This window comes from Oncorhynchus kisutch, linkage group LG8 (assembly GCF_002021735.2).
Source record: "Oncorhynchus kisutch isolate 150728-3 linkage group LG8, Okis_V2, whole genome shotgun sequence".
NCBI lineage: Eukaryota > Metazoa > Chordata > Actinopteri > Salmoniformes > Salmonidae > Oncorhynchus > Oncorhynchus kisutch.
This window is the reverse complement of record NC_034181.2, coordinates 40,970,326-40,988,274: the sequence shown is the minus strand read 5'-3', so window position 1 is coordinate 40,988,274 and position 17,949 is coordinate 40,970,326. Positions and strand designations below refer to the sequence as shown.

General features: G+C 41.2%; 1 protein-coding gene across 1 annotated transcript in view; it reads left to right on the top strand.

Annotated features, from left to right (window-relative positions):
• The first annotated feature begins 1,221 nt into the window (after positions 1–1,221).
• Positions 1,222–17,949, top strand: part of LOC109895058 (unconventional myosin-Ih) — a 46,013-nt gene continuing 29,285 nt past the window's right edge. Inside the window, exons 1-13 of the mRNA XM_020488711.2 lie at positions 1,222–1,350; positions 1,553–1,668; positions 8,087–8,285; positions 8,711–8,791; positions 9,162–9,341; positions 9,506–9,604; positions 9,773–9,886; positions 10,404–10,475; positions 10,634–10,753; positions 10,852–10,919; positions 11,015–11,120; positions 17,306–17,386; positions 17,601–17,692. Coding sequence (XP_020344300.1) covers positions 1,225–1,350; positions 1,553–1,668; positions 8,087–8,285; positions 8,711–8,791; positions 9,162–9,341; positions 9,506–9,604; positions 9,773–9,886; positions 10,404–10,475; positions 10,634–10,753; positions 10,852–10,919; positions 11,015–11,120; positions 17,306–17,386; positions 17,601–17,692 — 1,454 coding nt within the window. The 5' untranslated portion in view covers positions 1,222–1,224. The remainder of the gene's footprint in view (positions 1,351–1,552; positions 1,669–8,086; positions 8,286–8,710; positions 8,792–9,161; positions 9,342–9,505; positions 9,605–9,772; positions 9,887–10,403; positions 10,476–10,633; positions 10,754–10,851; positions 10,920–11,014; positions 11,121–17,305; positions 17,387–17,600; positions 17,693–17,949) is intronic.

Genomic DNA, 17,949 nt, shown 5'->3' with positions numbered 1-17,949 from the left:
CACCCTTCCTCTGTCCAACCGAACCCCCTTCTCATCCAAACATAGGGCAAATCTTCTCTATTGTGTTTTGACTGGCCAGCATGAAATTGATTGTGACATTAAATGTTTTCTAATGAATAATTACTGAATGGATATGCTGGGGGAATATATGTAATGGATTGTAGACTGCATTTTAAAAACCTTATTTTTGTCTCTGCTCCGTGGTATTTACAGGACAAAAACACTTGGCCTTTCTCAGAAGTAATGAGGGCTATGGAATAGGAAAGGGGACTTGGGGGTGGGGGACTAAGGGCTTTGTGTCAATTACATCCAATGGATTATCTTTTTAAAATGTTTAAATGAGAGTTGAGAATCAAAGGATTTCTGCCTTCCAAAGAAGGAGGAAAAAAACAACCAACAAAAGCTGGGAAAAAACCTTTGGACCAAGTGTTGGTGTTGAGAATGCAAAACAGATTGGTGGAATTTTTCCCACTCTGCTTTCTTAAATGTGCTGCTGTTTTGTCGTTCCCCTGTTCCATTTGCACAGGGTGATGGTGGTGTGGTGGTTTACGGGCCGCTGGCCGACGCCTCCGTACTATGTGCTCTGTAGCAGTCATTAGCTTCTGTCTGTAGACTACCATTGCACAATCAGAGGGCTCTGCTTCAAAGCCCCATGAGACCCACAGAGCCCTCGTTTCAATAGAGCTAACAGCTAACTTGAGCTTTTTCTGCTGATTTCACACCTCCGCTGGGTAACCAAGGACCCCTCTGCAACTTGACTCAAATATACTATATGGAGGTGTAGTTGCTAATTGTTTACATTAAATGTTGGCTGTATGGTTATACAGTACACATGATATACATATGATATAATATTAATCAATTTCCTTTCTCATGAAAGCACACAAATCCTTAGTTTTAGGCAAACAATATATGATTTTGCACATGTATTGGAGAGGTGTGCCTCGTTCTGTCCAATTAATTTATGGACAATATTAAAGTTTTGTATAGCATCTTATATTCATCCTTCTTATCCATCCACTTTTGTTTGGATGCCTGTAAAAAAATCACGTAGAACTACATAACTACATAAAAACATCCATAAAATGCATTCATAAGCAGTACAATAATCCATTTATGAAACGCTTACCTTCTTCATTCTTCCAGTCCTTATGTAGGTACCCTTCAAATCAAATGTTATTGCCGTGTGCTTGCCTGCAGGGGTGTGCCCGGGGTCAGCTGGACATGGAGGGGGCTCTGACCGCACGGGACCGCGTGGGGATCCAGGACTTTGTCCTGCTGGACGCCCACACAAGCGAGACTGCTTTCCTAGACAACCTGAAGAAACGCTTCAGTGAGGACCTAATCTATGTGAGTTTGGTCGACTTAGTACCAACATTTAAAAACATACATAGCATGATGTATAATGACACCACTTGCAGACCCTGTTTGTTGCAATAGTTGAAGGAAAGATATATTATAAGTAACATTCTGGGAAACATTTAGAGAATGTACAGCTATCAACTTACAGATATTAACCACAGATATTAACCAGGTTTTTCTTCACATGAAGACCTATATAGGCACTCTGCTAGTGTCTGTGAACCCCTACAAAGAGTTGGATATCTACAGTAAAAAACAGATGGATATATACATGGGCGTCAACTTTTTTGAGCTTCCACCGCATATGTGAGTGTCATATAATTAGCATGCCAATGTGTGTGTGTGTGTTTTTGTGTGTCTGTTTGCAAATCTTTTTGATTGTCAGTTGTGAGAGGATATGCCATACCACGGGATAAGCCCATACATGGTATACTGGTCATTCTACAGAAGTGGTACAAATTGGGGGTTGACTGGGACCAAAGTAACAAAGCCTACCATCAGCAAGGGCATTGAAGATGAAACGTGGCTGGGTCTTACAGCATGACAATGATCCCAAACACACCGCCCGAGCAACGAAGGAGTGGCTTCATAAGAAGCATTTCAAGGTCCTGGAGTGGCCTAGCCAGTCTCCAGATCTCAACCCCATAGAAAATCTTTGGAGGGAGTTGAAAGTCCGTGTTGCCCAGCAACAGCCCCAAAACGTCACTGCTCTAGAGGAGATCTGCATGGAGGAATGGGCCAAAATACCAGCAACAGTGTGTGAAAACCTTGTGAAGACTTACAGAAAACATTTGACCTCTGTCATTGCCAACACAGGGTATATAACAAAGTATTGAGATAAACTTTGTTATTGACCAAATACTTATTTTCCACCATAATTTGCAAATAAATTCATTAAAAATCCAGACCTCTCTCATCTTTTTAAGTGGGAGAACTTGCACAATTGATGGCTGACTAAATACTTTTTTGCCCCACTGTATATACTACTCACACGCTTTGTTTGTATTGCATATTTGAAATATTTACTTGAATTCCATACTACCCCACTAAATTTGTCACTACCGAAACATAACGCAAAATATGCAATGAAGGGAGAACCATGCACAGTAGCCCCATGACCTTCTATTACAGAGACATTTTTAGAAATGTTATTTACTTAACAAATTTACAAAATAGTGAAAACATAATTGAACAGATTTTCAAAACCTTTAAATAGAATTTATAGAAATATGATTTCTATTGTCATCTTTAAAATGTTCAATGTTGATTTTATGAATCTGAAACTTGTTGATTGATTGAATTACTTATTCATCTAATTAATTATGTTGTTAGATGTTTATCTGTCTTTATTTTGGCAAAATAACATGTGTTTCAGTGTCAAGTGTCAATCAGATAAATGGAGGACTGTAGATGGATATAACACATTTTAGTATAGACATTGTAAATTGAGGGCTTCCACCACTTAAAAGTTATCTACTGGGAGGGAATTCCTATGGCTTGGGAGTGATCAGCCAATGATCAGAGAGCATTGTCTTCTTCAAATTGGGATGCCTATGGTTTGTAAACCAAAGACTAAAGTAATATCCATAAGCAAAGACCAAGATTTATGCCAAAACATTCGTCCCAGATCCAGATCCAGACCCAGTGAGTTGAAACCATTACAAGTTTTTAAAGGTATGTGGTCTTGAGTGGTTTTAAGACGAAGACCATTAAATCAAGAGTCCATGGGCACTTTCTTCAATTGTAAGAAAGTAAATTAGAGTAAACTCAAGTACAGTACAGTAGAGCACAGTAGAGTACAGTACAGTAGAGTAGGCTACAGTACAGTAGAGAAGAACACAGTACAAGTAGAGTTGAGTACAGTAGATTAGGGTACAGTACAGTACAGAACAGTATAGGAGAGCATGCTACAGTAGAGTAGAGTACAGTAGAGAAGGGTACAGTACAGTAGAGCACAGTACAGTACAGTAGAGTACAGTAGAGTAGGATACAGTACAGTATAGTAGAACACAGTACAGTAAAGTGGAGTACAGTAGAGTAGAGCATGGTACAGTAGAGTACAGTACAGTACATTAGAGTAGGGTACAGTAGAGCATGGTACAGTAGACTACAATACAGTAGAGTACAGTACAGTAGAGCATGGTACAGTAGACTACAATACAGTAGAGTACAGTAGAGCACAGTACAGTAGAGTATAGTAGGATACAGTACAGTATAGTAGAACACAGTACAGTAAAGTGGAGTACAGTAGAGTAGAGCATGGTACAGTAGAGTACAGTACAGTACATTGGAGTAGGGTACAGTAGAGCATGGTACAGTAGAGTACAGTACAGTAGAGTAAGGTACAGTAGAGTACAGTACAATAGAGTAGGGTACAGTAGAGCATGATACAGTACAGTAGAGTACAGTACAGTAGAGTACAGTACAGTTGAGTACATTAGAGCACAGTACAGTATGCCACATAATATATATCAATGTTTGGGCTCTTGGAAGGCTAGAATCCCCCTGCTGGCTATGCATCTCAAGCCTTGACACTTTTTCCTGAAGTGTGCACTTACCCACTACCCACATGGTGGTCCACTTTTTTTGACTTATTTTGTAATACCTGTAGCTGAAGAAACAGGAAAAATTCTTTGCACACTTCCAGTCAGATGCTAATTTATTTAAATTATAGCTGAGCTTTAATTAAAAGATAGTGGGACAGATAAGGCCACACAGCAAGCTAGACGTAATTGCAGACACCTGTTGTATTCTAAAGTACCCAAAAGGGCCACTGGATGTCATAATATCAGATGAATTACAAGATAGTACAGTACATGTCATAGATTTATTTCTACTATAACAAAACAGATTTACACAGGGAATACCCATAGCTAACATATGGCTGACTACAGTGCCTTGCGAAAGTATTCGGCCCCCTTGAACTTTGCGACCTTTTGCCACATTTCAGGCTTCAAACATAAAGATATAAAACTGTATTTTTTTGTGAAGAATCAACAACAAGTGGGACACAATCATGAAGTGGAACGACATTTATTGGATATTTCAAACTTTTTTAACAAATCAAAAACTGAAAAATTGGGCGTGCAAAATTATTCAGCCCCCTTAAGTTAATACTTTGTAGCGCCACCTTTTGCTGCGATTACAGCTGTAAGTCGCTTGGGGTATGTCTCTATCAGTTTTGCACATCGAGAGACTGACATTTTTTCCCATTCCTCCTTGCAAAACAGCTCGAGCTCAGTGAGGTTGGATGGAGAGCATTTGTGAACAGCAGTTTTCAGTTCTTTCCACAGATTCTCGATTGGATTCAGGTCTGGACTTTGACTTGGCCATTCTAACACCTGGATATGTTTATTTTTGAACCATTCCATTGTAGATTTTGCTTTGTTTTGGATCATTGTCTTGTTGGAAGACAAATCTCCGTCCCAGTCTCAGGTTTTCTTCCAGAATGGTCCTGTATTTGGCTCCATCCATCTTCCCATCAATTTTAACCATCTTCCCTGTCCCTGCTGAAGAAAAGCAGGCCCAAACCATGATGCTGCCACCACCATGTTTGACAGTGGGGATGGTGTGTTCAGGGTGATGAGCTGTGTTGCTTTTACGCCAAACATAACGTTTTGCATTGTTGCCAAAATGTTCAATTTTGGTTTCATCTGACCAGAGCACCTTCTTCCACATGTTTGGTGTGTCTCCCAGGTGGCTTGTGGCAAACTTTAAACAACACTTTTTATGGATATCTTTAAGAAATGGCTTTCTTCTTGCCACTCTTCCATAAAGGCCAGATTTGTGCAATATACGACTGATTGTTGTCCTATGGACAGAGTCTCCCACCTCAGCTGTAGATCTCTGCAGTTCATCCAGAGTGATCATGGGCCTCTTGGCTGCATCTCTGATCAGTCTTCTCCTTGTATGAGCTGAAAGTTTAGAGGGACGGCCAGGTCTTGGTAGATTTTCAGTGGTCTGATACTCCTTCCATTTCAATATTATCGCTTGCACAGTGCTCCTTGGGATGTTTAAAGCTTGGGAAATCTTTTTGTATCCAAATCCGGCTTTAAACTTCTTCACAACAGTATCTCGGACCTGCCTGGTGTGTTCCTTGTTCTTCATGATGCTCTCTGCGCTTTTAACGGACCTCTGAGACTATCACAGTGCAGGTGCATTTATACGGAGACTTGATTACACACAGGTGGATTGTATTTATCATCATTAGTCATTTAGGTCAACATTGGATCATTCAGAGATCCTCACTGAACTTCTGGAGAGAGTTTGCTGCACTGAAAGTAAAGGGGCTGAATAATTTTGCACGCCCAATTTTTCAGTTTTTGATTTGTTAAAAAGGTTTGAAATATCCAATAAATGTCATTCCACTTCATGATTGTGTCCCACTTGTTGTTGATTCTTCACAAAAAAAGACAGTTTTATATCTTTATGTTTGAAGCCTGAAATGTGGCAAAAGGTTGCAAAGTTCAAGGGGGCCGAATACTTTCACAAGGCACTGTATCTGGTGGTGGGCATGCTGGAGAGGGGTGCAATCTCATCACTTGGGGATATTTGTAGGGGTGTGGCTTAAGGTACATTCATTTTACAGTTGAAGTCGGAAGTTTACATACACTTAGGTTGGAGTCATTAAAACTAGTTTTTCAACCACTCCCCACATTTTTGCAAGTCGGTAAGGACATCTACTTTGTGCATGGCACAAGTAATTTTTCCAACAATTGTTTACAGACAGATTATTTAACTTATAATTCACTGTATCACAATTCCAGTGGGTCAGAAGTTTACATACACTAAGTTGACTGTGCCTTTAAACAGCTTGGAAAATTCCAGAAAATGATGTGATGGCTTTAGAAGCTTCTGATAGGCTAATTGATATAATTTGAGTCAATTGGAGGTGTACCTGTGGATGTATTTCAAGGCCTACCTTCAAACTCAGTGCCTCTTTGCTTGACATCATGGGAAATTCAAAAGAAATCAGCCAAGACCTCAGAAAAAAAATGTTAGGCCTCCAGAAGTCTGGTTCATCCTTGGGAGCAATTTCCAAACGACTGAAGGTACCATGGGACCACGCAGCTGTCATACCACTCAGGAAGGAGACGCGTTCTGTCTCCTAGAGATTAACGTACTTAGGTGCAAAAAGTGCAAATCAATCCCAGAACAACAGCAAAGGACCTTGTGAACATGCTAGAGGAAACAGGTACAAAAGTTTCTATATCCACAGTAAAACAAGTGCTATATCAACATAACCTGAAAGGCCGCTCAGCAAGGAAGAAGCTACTGCTCCAAATCTGCCATAAAAAATACAGACTACGGTTTACAGCTGCACATCGGGACAAAGATCATACTTTTTGGAGAAATGTCCTCTGGTCTGATGAAACAAAAATAATGACCATCGTTATGTTTGGAGGAAAAAGGGGGAGGCTTGCAAGCCAAAGAACACCATCCCAACTGTGAAGCACAGGGGTGGCAGCATCATGCTGTGGGGGTGCTTTGCTGCAGAAGGGACTGGTGCACTTCACAAAATAGATGGCACCATGAAGAATGGAAAATTATGTGGATATATTCAAGCAACATTTCAAGACCTCAGTCAGGAAGTTAAAGCTTGGTCGCAAATGGGTCTTCCAAATGGACAATGACCCCAAGCATACTTCCAAAGTTGTGGCAAAATGGCTTAAGGACAACAAAGTCAAGGTATTGGAGTGGCCATTACAAAGCCCTGACCTCAATCCTATAGAACATTTGTGGGCAGAACTGAAAAAGTGTGTGCGAGCAAGGAGGCCTACCAACATGACTCAGTTACACCAGCTCTGTCAGGTGGAATGGGCCAAAATTCACCCAACTTATTGTGGGAAGCTTGTGGAAGGCTACCCGAAACGTTTGACCAAAGTTAACCAATTTAAAGGCAATGCTACCAAATACTAATTGAGTGTACTGTATGTAAACTTCTAACCCACTGGGAATGTGATGAAAGAATTCAAAGCTGAAGTAAATCATTCTCTCTAATATTATTCTGACATTTCACATTCTCAATATCAAATGGTGATCCTAACTGAACTAAGACATTTTACTGGGATTAAATGTCAGGAATTGTGAAAAACTGAGTTTAAATGTATTTGGCTAAGGTGTATGTAAACTTCTGACTTCATTTTCATGTGTGTTTCGGTAGTGACATCAAAAGGCGGGACTGCATTTTTTTTGAGAATGATGTTTAAAAATGAACAAAACTACTTATTAGATCAGTACGTTTCAATGTAATAAAATAACAACTCCATATGTTCTACTGAAGTAAAAGTGTTAATACAATTTTAAATCATTAATAGCTTTATCTTCAAACATGAAGTTTAGGAGCAAGGGATTGGAACAACCTCAACTCATTTGAAATACGTGTATAAACAATGACTTTGCACTATATTAATTTAATAATATGTTTAGTATTGCCTTGGATTGAATTAGAACGTATCGTCATGTAAATAAATGTCTGACATTTGGAGACTTAACTGTTGTGTTAAATTTTGCACCACTTCTGCAATTTGCACCACTTCTGTAGAATTATCCATATACAACGTGTATACAGTGTTTATACGGCTGTCTGACAAAATACCATAGGTGGGTCCAGACCTAAAGCATGGGAGCAGCATATACCATCATTATCATCACTGCATCGTTGAAGAAATTTGAAATCTGGAATGTGAATATACATTTCACTTGACACACTATATTTCTGTAGTTTTGCCCTGGCAGACAATGCCTACCACACCATGCTGGCTGAGGCCAACAACCACTTCATCCTCATCTCTGGGGAGAGTGGTGCTGGCAAGACAGAGGCTTCCAAAAAGATCCTGCAGTACTACGCTGTGAGCTGCCCCAGTACCACCCGACTGGACAATGTCAGGGACCGGATGCTGTTGTCCAACCCTGTGCTGGAGGTCTGATCGGACAGTTCCTGTCATTCACTGTTATCACACATCTGGTCAGATCTTGTCCCAGATCTGTTTGTGTTGTCTCGCCATTGTGCTGTGCTATGGTCATTGCCATCATGACTATATCGTACGAACAGATCTGGGACCAGGCTATCACGCCATGGATCACATAGTTTATTTTGGGGTGGCAGGTAGCCTAGTGGTTAGAGCGTTGGACTTGTAACCCGAAAGGTTGCAAGATCAAATCCCTGAGCTGACAAGGCAAAAATCTGTCGTTCTGCCTCTGAACAAGGCAGTTAACCCACTGTTCCTAGGCCGTCATTGAAAATAATTATTTGTTCTTAACTGACTTGCCTAATAAAATAAAGGTTAAGAAAAACAACATTGTAGTTAACCTCTTAGTGACTAACACCTTTGTTCTTCCTCCACAGGCTTTCGGCAACTCCAAAACACTGAAGAATGACAACTCTAGCCGCTTCGGGAAGTACATGGATATCCAGTTTGACATCCAGGTAAGGATGGATGGGTTTATGTTCTTAAAGTAAGCAGAAGGCATACCAGGGTATTGTTTCTTTCAAATATGTTTGCTGTGCTTGATTGCGCATTGGAGAAAAATTGCATCCCCACCCACCTGGCACTCACAGGCTCAAAAGATGAAGAAGAATACCACCCCATATTTCAACCCAGGGCCCATATTCACAAAGCTTGTTAGATTAGGAGTACTGATCTAGGATAGGTTGGGCCTTTTTATTGAATAAGAGGGGTGACCTGATCCTCGATCAGCACTCCTACTCTGAGACGATTTGTGAATACAGGTTCTGGTAAGCAGTTTGTTGAGGCTAATTGGATCATTGATCATTGTCACATGTCTGGCACTCTCAGGGGGATGCCGTGGGGGGGCACATCCTGGGCTACCTGCTGGAGAAGTCCAGAGTGGTCCATCAGAACCACGGAGAGAGGAACTTCCACATCTTCTACCAGCTGGTGAAGGGAGGAGAGGAGGACCTTCTGCATCAACTAGGCCTCGAGAGCAACTGCCAGCACTACAGCTACCTGGTGCAAGTATGGGCTACCACTGTGGTCAACTGATGTGCTAGCTCGGACTAGGCTAACTGGTGCATGCTTGGGCAACCACTGTAGTCCGCTGACGGGCTAGCTAGAGCTAGGCCAACTGGTGGGAGCCATGCATGGGTGCCACTGTAATGTTGACTCCCTCTCTCAAAAAGGGCGAGTGTGCCAACGTGGCCTCAATCAATGACAAGAATGACTGGAAGACAGTGAGAAACGCCCTGTCCGTCATCGAATTTGACGAGAGAGACATACAAGTGAGTTGCTGTCACACTGCTTGTGGAACCAGCTTTTGTGATGACATTCATTCAATTGCTTATTGTGCTAAACTGTGCCCTACTACGCTGTACATCATTTTTGCTTTACTACTACTCTGGCCACCACCTCAAACCTAACCCTAACCCCCACATCTCCATTCTCCACAGCACCTGTTAGGGGTCATCGCAAGCGTCCTCCACTTAGGGAACGTGCAGTTTGAGCCTGACAGCAAAGGCTACGCCACGTTGAACAACAGCGCTGAGCTCCTCTGGGTGTCAACAGTAAGCCTTGTTAGTCCTTAGACACTCCACAACAACACCATGCCAATGCCTTGTTAGTCCTTAGACACTCCACAACAACACCATGCCAATGCCTTGCTGGTCCTTAGACACTCCACAACAACACCATGCCAATGCCTTGCTAGTCCTTAGACACTCCACAACAACACCATGCCAATGCCTTGTTAGTCCTTAGACACTCCACAACAACACCATGCCAAAGCCTTGCTAGTCCTTAGACACTCCACAACACCATGCCAATGCCTTGCTGGTCATTAGACACTCCACAACACCATGCCAATGCCTGGCTAGTCCTTAGACACTCCACAACAACGCCATGCCAATGCCTTGCTATTCCTTAGACACTCCACAACAACACCATGCCAATGCCTTGCTGGTCATTAGACACTCCACAACACCATGCCAATGCCTGGCTAGTCCTTAGACACTCCACAACAATGCTTTGCAGACCACGGTCCCTGTACTTTGCTGACTTTGTGTTCTGTGTGATCATCTGTAGTTGCTGGGCGTCAATGTTCAAGTGCTGCAGGAGGGGCTGACATCCAGGAAGATTGAGGCCAAAACAGATGAGGTGAGAAGGAGCAGAGGGGTGGTGAATGACTAAATGAATGAATGAATGTCGAGAGAGAAGGCAGGGACTACACTCACTAATGATGGGCATTTCTAACTTAACTCACTCGTCAGGTCAGGTAGTTGTTAATGTGTGCCTTCTTTTTCATCACCATCCAGGTGCTCAGCCCGTTCACAGTGGACCATGCCATCTATGCCAGAGATGCCCTCGCTAAAGCCGTTTATGGACGCACCTTCACCTGGCTGGTCAATAAAATCAACGACTCCATGGAAAATAAGGTTAGCAGATACAGTAAGTGAAAAGTACATGTCAAGATAAAACAGGAGCATTGGTGATCCGTGTGAATGACCACAGTTTCCTGATTTGTTTTCGACAGGACTCTTCATGTAAGACAGTAATTGGTCTCCTAGACATATATGGCTTTGAAGTTTTCCATGTCAACAGGTAGGTGGAACTAAGTTGTGCAGTACATTGTAGAAAACTATTGGGCTACATTTGAATGTGCACTTCAATTGAAATATGTTGTCTGTCAATTCCAGTTTTGAACAGTTCTGTATAAATTACTGCAACGAGAAACTGCAGCAGCTTTTTATCCAGCTGACCTTAAAGTCGGAGCAGGAGGAGTACGAAGCAGAGAATATTGGGGTAAACGTAATTGATCTATTCTATTCTTTTGGGTTCTATTTGGTTCTGTTTAGTCAATACGTGTAATATGGCATTTTTACCTTGTCAAAGTATTACTTTGGCATTATAGGTATTGTTGAATCCTGCAATGCCTCCCCATTTGGAACAAACTGATTAAAACAATGTTGTTTCAACATAATTTATCAACGTATTGTGACGTGGAATCTACGAGGAAAATACATAGGATTTTTTTTAAAGTCATCAACCTGCTGCAGTTTCAACTGTTGTTTTGAAGGTGAAATTTCACCCACAGGATTATGTCATCAGGATAACCAATTTTCAACACAGACAAACTTTGCATAAAATATGTTGAATTTGTACATTTAAAACAACGTCAGATCTTCAACATTAATATCCACTATAAGAAAACAAACTATACTGAGCAGCAACTCGTACTGGAGAGTTGATCCGTCTTTGGTCTCCCATCCAGGGCTTTAACCAAGTCTCCACTTAATAGATTCACTGTTGTTATATAAGACATTCTAAAGGATAGGTTTAACAGAGCAAATGAAAGATAACCATATTTCAATTATATATCATCAATGATGCTCTTTAGGCCTATATAGCATTTGGGAAGTTATCCACGGCTATTGTTTCAATTCAACCCAGGACTCAACTAAAACTAGACAATACATATAGGCCAAGGGTTTCAAGCTTTGGTTGATATCAAATGGAATTCAACAAGTTAATTCAAAAAAGACAGTGGCTTCAGAAAGTATTCACACACCTTGACGTTTTCCACATTTTGCTGTGTTACAAATCGGGATTAAAATGGAACAAATTCAAAACGAAATTCTCTACAATCTAAATAAAAAAGTGTAATGTCAAAGTGGAAGGAACTCCAGTGTGTATTTGGCCTTGAGTTTTAGGTTATTGTCCTGCTAAAGATGAATTTGTCTCCCAGTGTCTGTTGGAGAGCAGACTGAACCAGGTTTTCCTCTAGGACTTTGCCTGTGCTTCGCTCTATTCCATTTATTTTTATCAACAACAAAAACTCCCTAGTACTTGCCTAAGACGAGCGTATCCATAACATGATGCAGCCACCACTGCTTGAAAATATGAAGAGGGGTACTCAGTGTTGTACTTGATTTGCCCAAAATAGCACGTTTGTACCGACAAAACTGTGGTTATATGTAGAAACCAGACAACAAAGTTTACAGTAAGCCTCTAAAATCTCTAAATCTATATATCCCCAAGCAACTGTTATGTACAACTGCGAACCAATCAGTTGGTAAAACAGAGCGGTGACACGAATCCAAACAACTTCTACAATTTGTTATTACAAAAGTGGATTTGCTCGAAAAGAATGTAGAGGCGATCGTGTCACACGCACAACAAGGCATTTGAATGAATGAGCAAGATAACAAAATGAGTCTTTTGGAAACAAAGTTGCAAACATTAGAAGATGAATTGGACCAGCAATAAAATAGAATTACACGAAACAGCATGAGAATATTGTCCTTACCGGAAAACGAGGAAAAAGGTGACCATACCAGCTATGTGGTCAAACTGATATCAGAGGAACTTCACGTGGCTATATCACCAGAAGATCTGGAACGATGCCACAGGATCGGCATGAAACAAAATGACGCTAAATACCCAAGCATGGTAACCTTCAAACTGTGGAACTATCAAACCGAAATTAACATTCTGAGGTCACAGGGGGGAAGGAGATCAAAATCCACGGTTGGTCCATTCGATTCGGCCAGGACCTGTCTACTAAGCTGAAAGAGAGACGCAAGGAATACATTCCAATCAGACAGTTACTGTAGGGGGATCGAGCCTCAGCTCTGTTCCCAGCAGTGCAGTGGGTATGGAAGGGAATGCAAAGGATGGAATTCACAAGCGCCAATGAAGCCCTAGTTACAAGAAACCTTTCCAGTTGAAGGAGGAGAGCCCCCTTCTCCGAGAAGTGGACGAAGTAGGAAAAAACAATGAGTGCACTAGGCTACATACTGGGATGCCTAAGACCATCTTATTGTACATTGAGACCATATCCTTTCCCTCTCTGTTACGATTAACTATGAGTGGTGGGTGGAATCAGGCGCAGAGAGCAGGGTTCTGTCGTTTATCAAAATGTATTCACCGGTGCAACCAAAATGATGACGCCAACACACAAGGCGTATAAGTTGCCAGTCCAAAAACAACAGGACAAAATAGACCAGATAAATAAAGAACACGAAAAGCAATACACCATCAAACACAGAGTAACAATTAACAAGCCCGCACAAAATACCCAGCAGGCCTAGTGCCCTTAAATACCCTACAAACAAACCCTAATACAAAACAGGTGTACCCAATTAACCAATAACAAACACAAACGGAAAAAGAATCGATGGAGAGCTAATAGGCCGGTGACGACGACCGCCGAGCCCCGCCCGAACAGGAAGAGGCACCCTCTTCAGCGAGGTTCGTGACACTCTCCCCCAATACAATCTACAGTAGTGGCCAAAAGTTTTGAGAATGACACAAATATAAATTTTCACAAAGTCTGCTGCCTCAGTATGTATGATGGCAATTTGCATATACTCCAGAATGTTAAGACGAGTGATCAGATGAATTGCAATTGATTGCAAAGTCCCTCTTTGCCATGCGAATTAACTGAATCCCCCCAAAACATTTCCACTGCATTTCAGCCCTGCCACAAAAGGAGCAGCTGACATCATGTCAGTGATTCTCTCGTTAACACAGGTGTGAGTGTTTGCACAAAAAGGGCTTCACAGGCAAGGATATTGCTGCCAGTGACTCACTCACAATTTTGCCTAAGAACACAGCCATGAATAAAGAATGGTACCAACACATCCTCCGAGAGCAACATCTCCCAACCATCCAGAAACAGTTTGGTGACGAACAATGCCTTTTCCAGCCATAAGGCAAAAGTGATAACTAAGTGGCACGGGGAACAAAACATTGATATTTTGGGTCCATGGCCAGGAAACTCCCGAGACCTTAATCCCATTGAGAACTTGTGGCCAATCCTCAAGAGGCGGGTGGAGAAACAAAAGCATGGCTTGGGTGGGAAAGGATGGAAGGTTGGAACAAGCTTGGCTTGGGTGGGTAAGGATAGGAGGTTGGGACAAGCATGCCTTGGGTGGGGTAAAGGGGCCAGAAAACAGGGAGAGTGAGGTGGAGAGGGATGGGTTTGGCTTGGGAGAGAGAGAAAGAAGGATTTAACAACACTACAATGTACATTTATTTAAATTTTTTTGCAAACCTGATGTAAAATGAATAAGATGAATATGAATAAGAGTTCTGGACAGATTAGGAGATGTTGAGAAATTATTATTCCTTGTTTGTCTTTATAGCTCAGTTGGTGGTTGTTGGTGAGAGTGGAGCGGGGCTCTGTCCGAGGGAGGCCTGATTCACGCAGTCTCCTCTGAACAGTTGATGTTGAGATGTGTCTGTTACTTGAACTCTGTGAAGCATTTATTTGGGCTGCAATCTGAGGTACAGTTAACTCTAATGAATGTATCCTCTGCAGCAGAGGTAACTCTGGGTCTTCCTTTCCTGTGGCGGTCCTCAAGAGAGCCAGTTTCATCATAGTGCTTGATGGTTTTTGTGACTGTACCTTGAAGAAACTTTCAATGTTCTTGACATTTTCAGAATTGACTGACCTTCATGTCTTCAAGTAATGATGGACTGTCGTTTCTCTTTGCTTATTTGAGCTGTTCTTGCCATAATATGGACTTAGCCCTATTTGGTAAATGACAATCTTCTGTATACCACCCCTACCTTGTCACAACACAACTGATTGGCTCAAAAGCATTAAGAAGGAAAGAAATTCCACAAATTAACTTTTAACATGGAACACCTATTAATTGAAAGCGTTCCAGGTAACTACCTCATTAAGCTGTTTGAGAGAATGCCAAGAGCGTAAAAACTGTCATCAAGGCAAAGGGTGGCTACTTTGAAAAATCTCAAATCTATTTGGATTTGTTTTACACTTTTTTGGTTACTACATGATTTCATATGTGTTATTTAATCATTTTGATGTCTTCACTATTATTCTACGATGTAGAATAGTCCAAATAAAGAAAAACCCTCGGATGAGTAGGTGTGTCCAAACATTTGACTGGTACTGTATGTACAACGACATAATCCACAAACGTTTGGTACAGAGGAGTTGGATCTTAAAAGCCCTAAAAAGGCATAGTGCCTCAAACTACAAAGAAGTACGTTGCATCATGTTTTTGTACGTTTTCTGTTAAATGTCCACTCAGCCCTCATGCTCACATGCTTTATGTATGTAATGTATACAATAACTATGTATTCATACTGTGACTCTCCCATATCATGGAATGCCCATCGCCCTCATATGACATGTCTGCCAAAAGGTTTTATCTGGTTCTTTAATGATAGACGGAACAGACAAGGAAGGTTCAATTTGATTTTATACAGGACCAACAACTTATTGCATGGAATGTACACAGGCTCAAAAAAAAAAAGAGAAGCCTATTGTTCTTGAACACTTAAAGAGGTTGTCAGAAGATGTGGTGTTCCTGCAAATGCTACATTTAAAAAAAAAGGAGGAATTTAATATTTATAGAGGAGCTGGGTTGGAGAGGCCTATGCTGCCACCTACTGTAGCAACAGCAGAGGTGTAGGCATCCTGATAAATAAGAATACATCCTTTCCCCGTATATCCCAGTACACGGACCAAGAAGGCCATTTTTCTAACATTGAATTGTACCTTATATGGTGAAAAATATACATTGATTCCACTGTATATCCCACCAGGGGCAAATCTTTTTTTGTTGTTGATAGAATTCAAGCTATATTAGATCAAATCCAGACAGTTACTATTATTTTAGCAGGTGATCTAAAGCATAATGTACATTCGATAAGATTGGCAGACATAGAAATAAAAAATAAAAATAAATAAAAATTCTATCTCTACAAATAATTTACAGGACACCCGGAGATTACTATTCTCAGCTACAAAATACTACTCCTATTTTTCTCAAAGTAAGAAAAGCTATTCAAGAATTTACTACATTTCTATTTACAAAAATGCTCTCAACAACATTCCATGATATAGTGATATTGGATCATTCCATACGCTTTAAAATGAAGGCCAAGCTGTTAGGAAGGGCAATGCAACCCCTGGGCCAGACTACACTCAATCATAGGACCTACTGAAGAGATGAGTCTTCAGTAAAGACATAAAGGTCGAGACAGAGTTTGCGTCTCTCACATAGATAGGCAGACCATTCCATAAAAATGGAGCTCTATAGAAGACAACAAGCTAGCTAGGTAACAAGACGAACTAGCTAGCTAGCTAGCTCGCTCACAAGACTAGCCAACTGCGTTGTTGCTTGCATGAGATTGGCTGTTGTCTTGGGGGTGGCACACAGCCTGTTAGGCATCATTCAGGACTTAAATGCCCCATGAGGGCTTAGATGCTCCACAAGCTTTTAACTCAAGATAAGTGACATTTAGCTTGCTAACATTCTAACTTATAAACTGATAATGAACTCCAAACACAAATGAAAGCATGGTGTTAGCATGAAATGTACCATCGCTTAGCGTAGCAATCAATAAAAACGTATGCGCGGATCCATTGTGGGCTCTGCCGCTTCAGCCATAGTATTATTGTCAAGCCATCATCAATACGTCCACACCCCTATTCATAGAGTTTATTTTGTGATCTTGACAAAACAACTTTTTTTATGTCACGATCATGAGATAAATAAGTTGTGATCTCGACATAATGAAGGAATTTATTTATTTATTCACATATCTTTCTGGACTTCCGTATGTTACATTGTAATTACACAGTAATAAGGACCCCTGAAAATGAAGTGTTACCGAACCTTGTTGTGCTTTTAAATGTTTGAAAGCGCAGTGATAAAAAAGTTTAGTGACAACCTAACCAAAACGTTGACATTGATTTTCCATAGGAATTTGGTCATTTTTTAGATGGTTGAAAGCATAGTGATAACACATTGGGAATTCAACAAACTTTCGGCTGTCTTTCTGATGTTGTAATCTTATTGATCACGTAACAACCAAATATTACCCAATTGTCAATGCTGAAATGACGTGGTGTGCCCAGTGGGTTGTGTATGTTTCTGTTGAGTTTGACTCAGGTAGTATTTCCCTCACTTACCCATGTTTTCCTATCCCCTATTTCCTTTCCTCTTCAGTGGGAGCCTGTCCAGTTCTTCAACAACAAGATTATCTGTGACCTAGTGGAGGAGAAACACAGGGGCATCATCTCAGTGCTGGTGAGGACACACAAACAGCACCCTATTCCCTATCTAGTGCACTACATTTGATCAGGGCCCTGGGCAAAAGAAGTGCACTACATACGGAATAGGGTGCCATTTTGGACGCCCCTAAGACTGAACCCATACAGTAACATGAAGCATCCTATTGGTCTTGGAAAGGACATAGGCTGAAATGAAATGGCGAGCGGTGATAATCTTGTTGCTTTCTTAGGATGAAGAGTGCCTGAGGCCTGGAGAGGCCACTGACCTCACGTTTCTGGAGAGGCTTGAGGAAAAATTAGACAGTCACCCTCATTTCGTCACGTGAGTGTAGCTACCTCCCCTCCCTCCCGGCCCCCCACTCCTGCATACGTACATGTTGACCACGCACAACCCTTCTCAAGGATATACAATGGTGTAACTTTATCACTTAAGTCAACCTCCCTTATCACTTAAGCCCAAAGCCTTAAACATTTTGCTGATATATCTATTATTGTCCCACCCTGTGAGTCGACACAATGAGCTAAGGCTCTGTCCTTACATTCCTCTCACTCTTCATCCCTCTCTAAATCCCATTGACT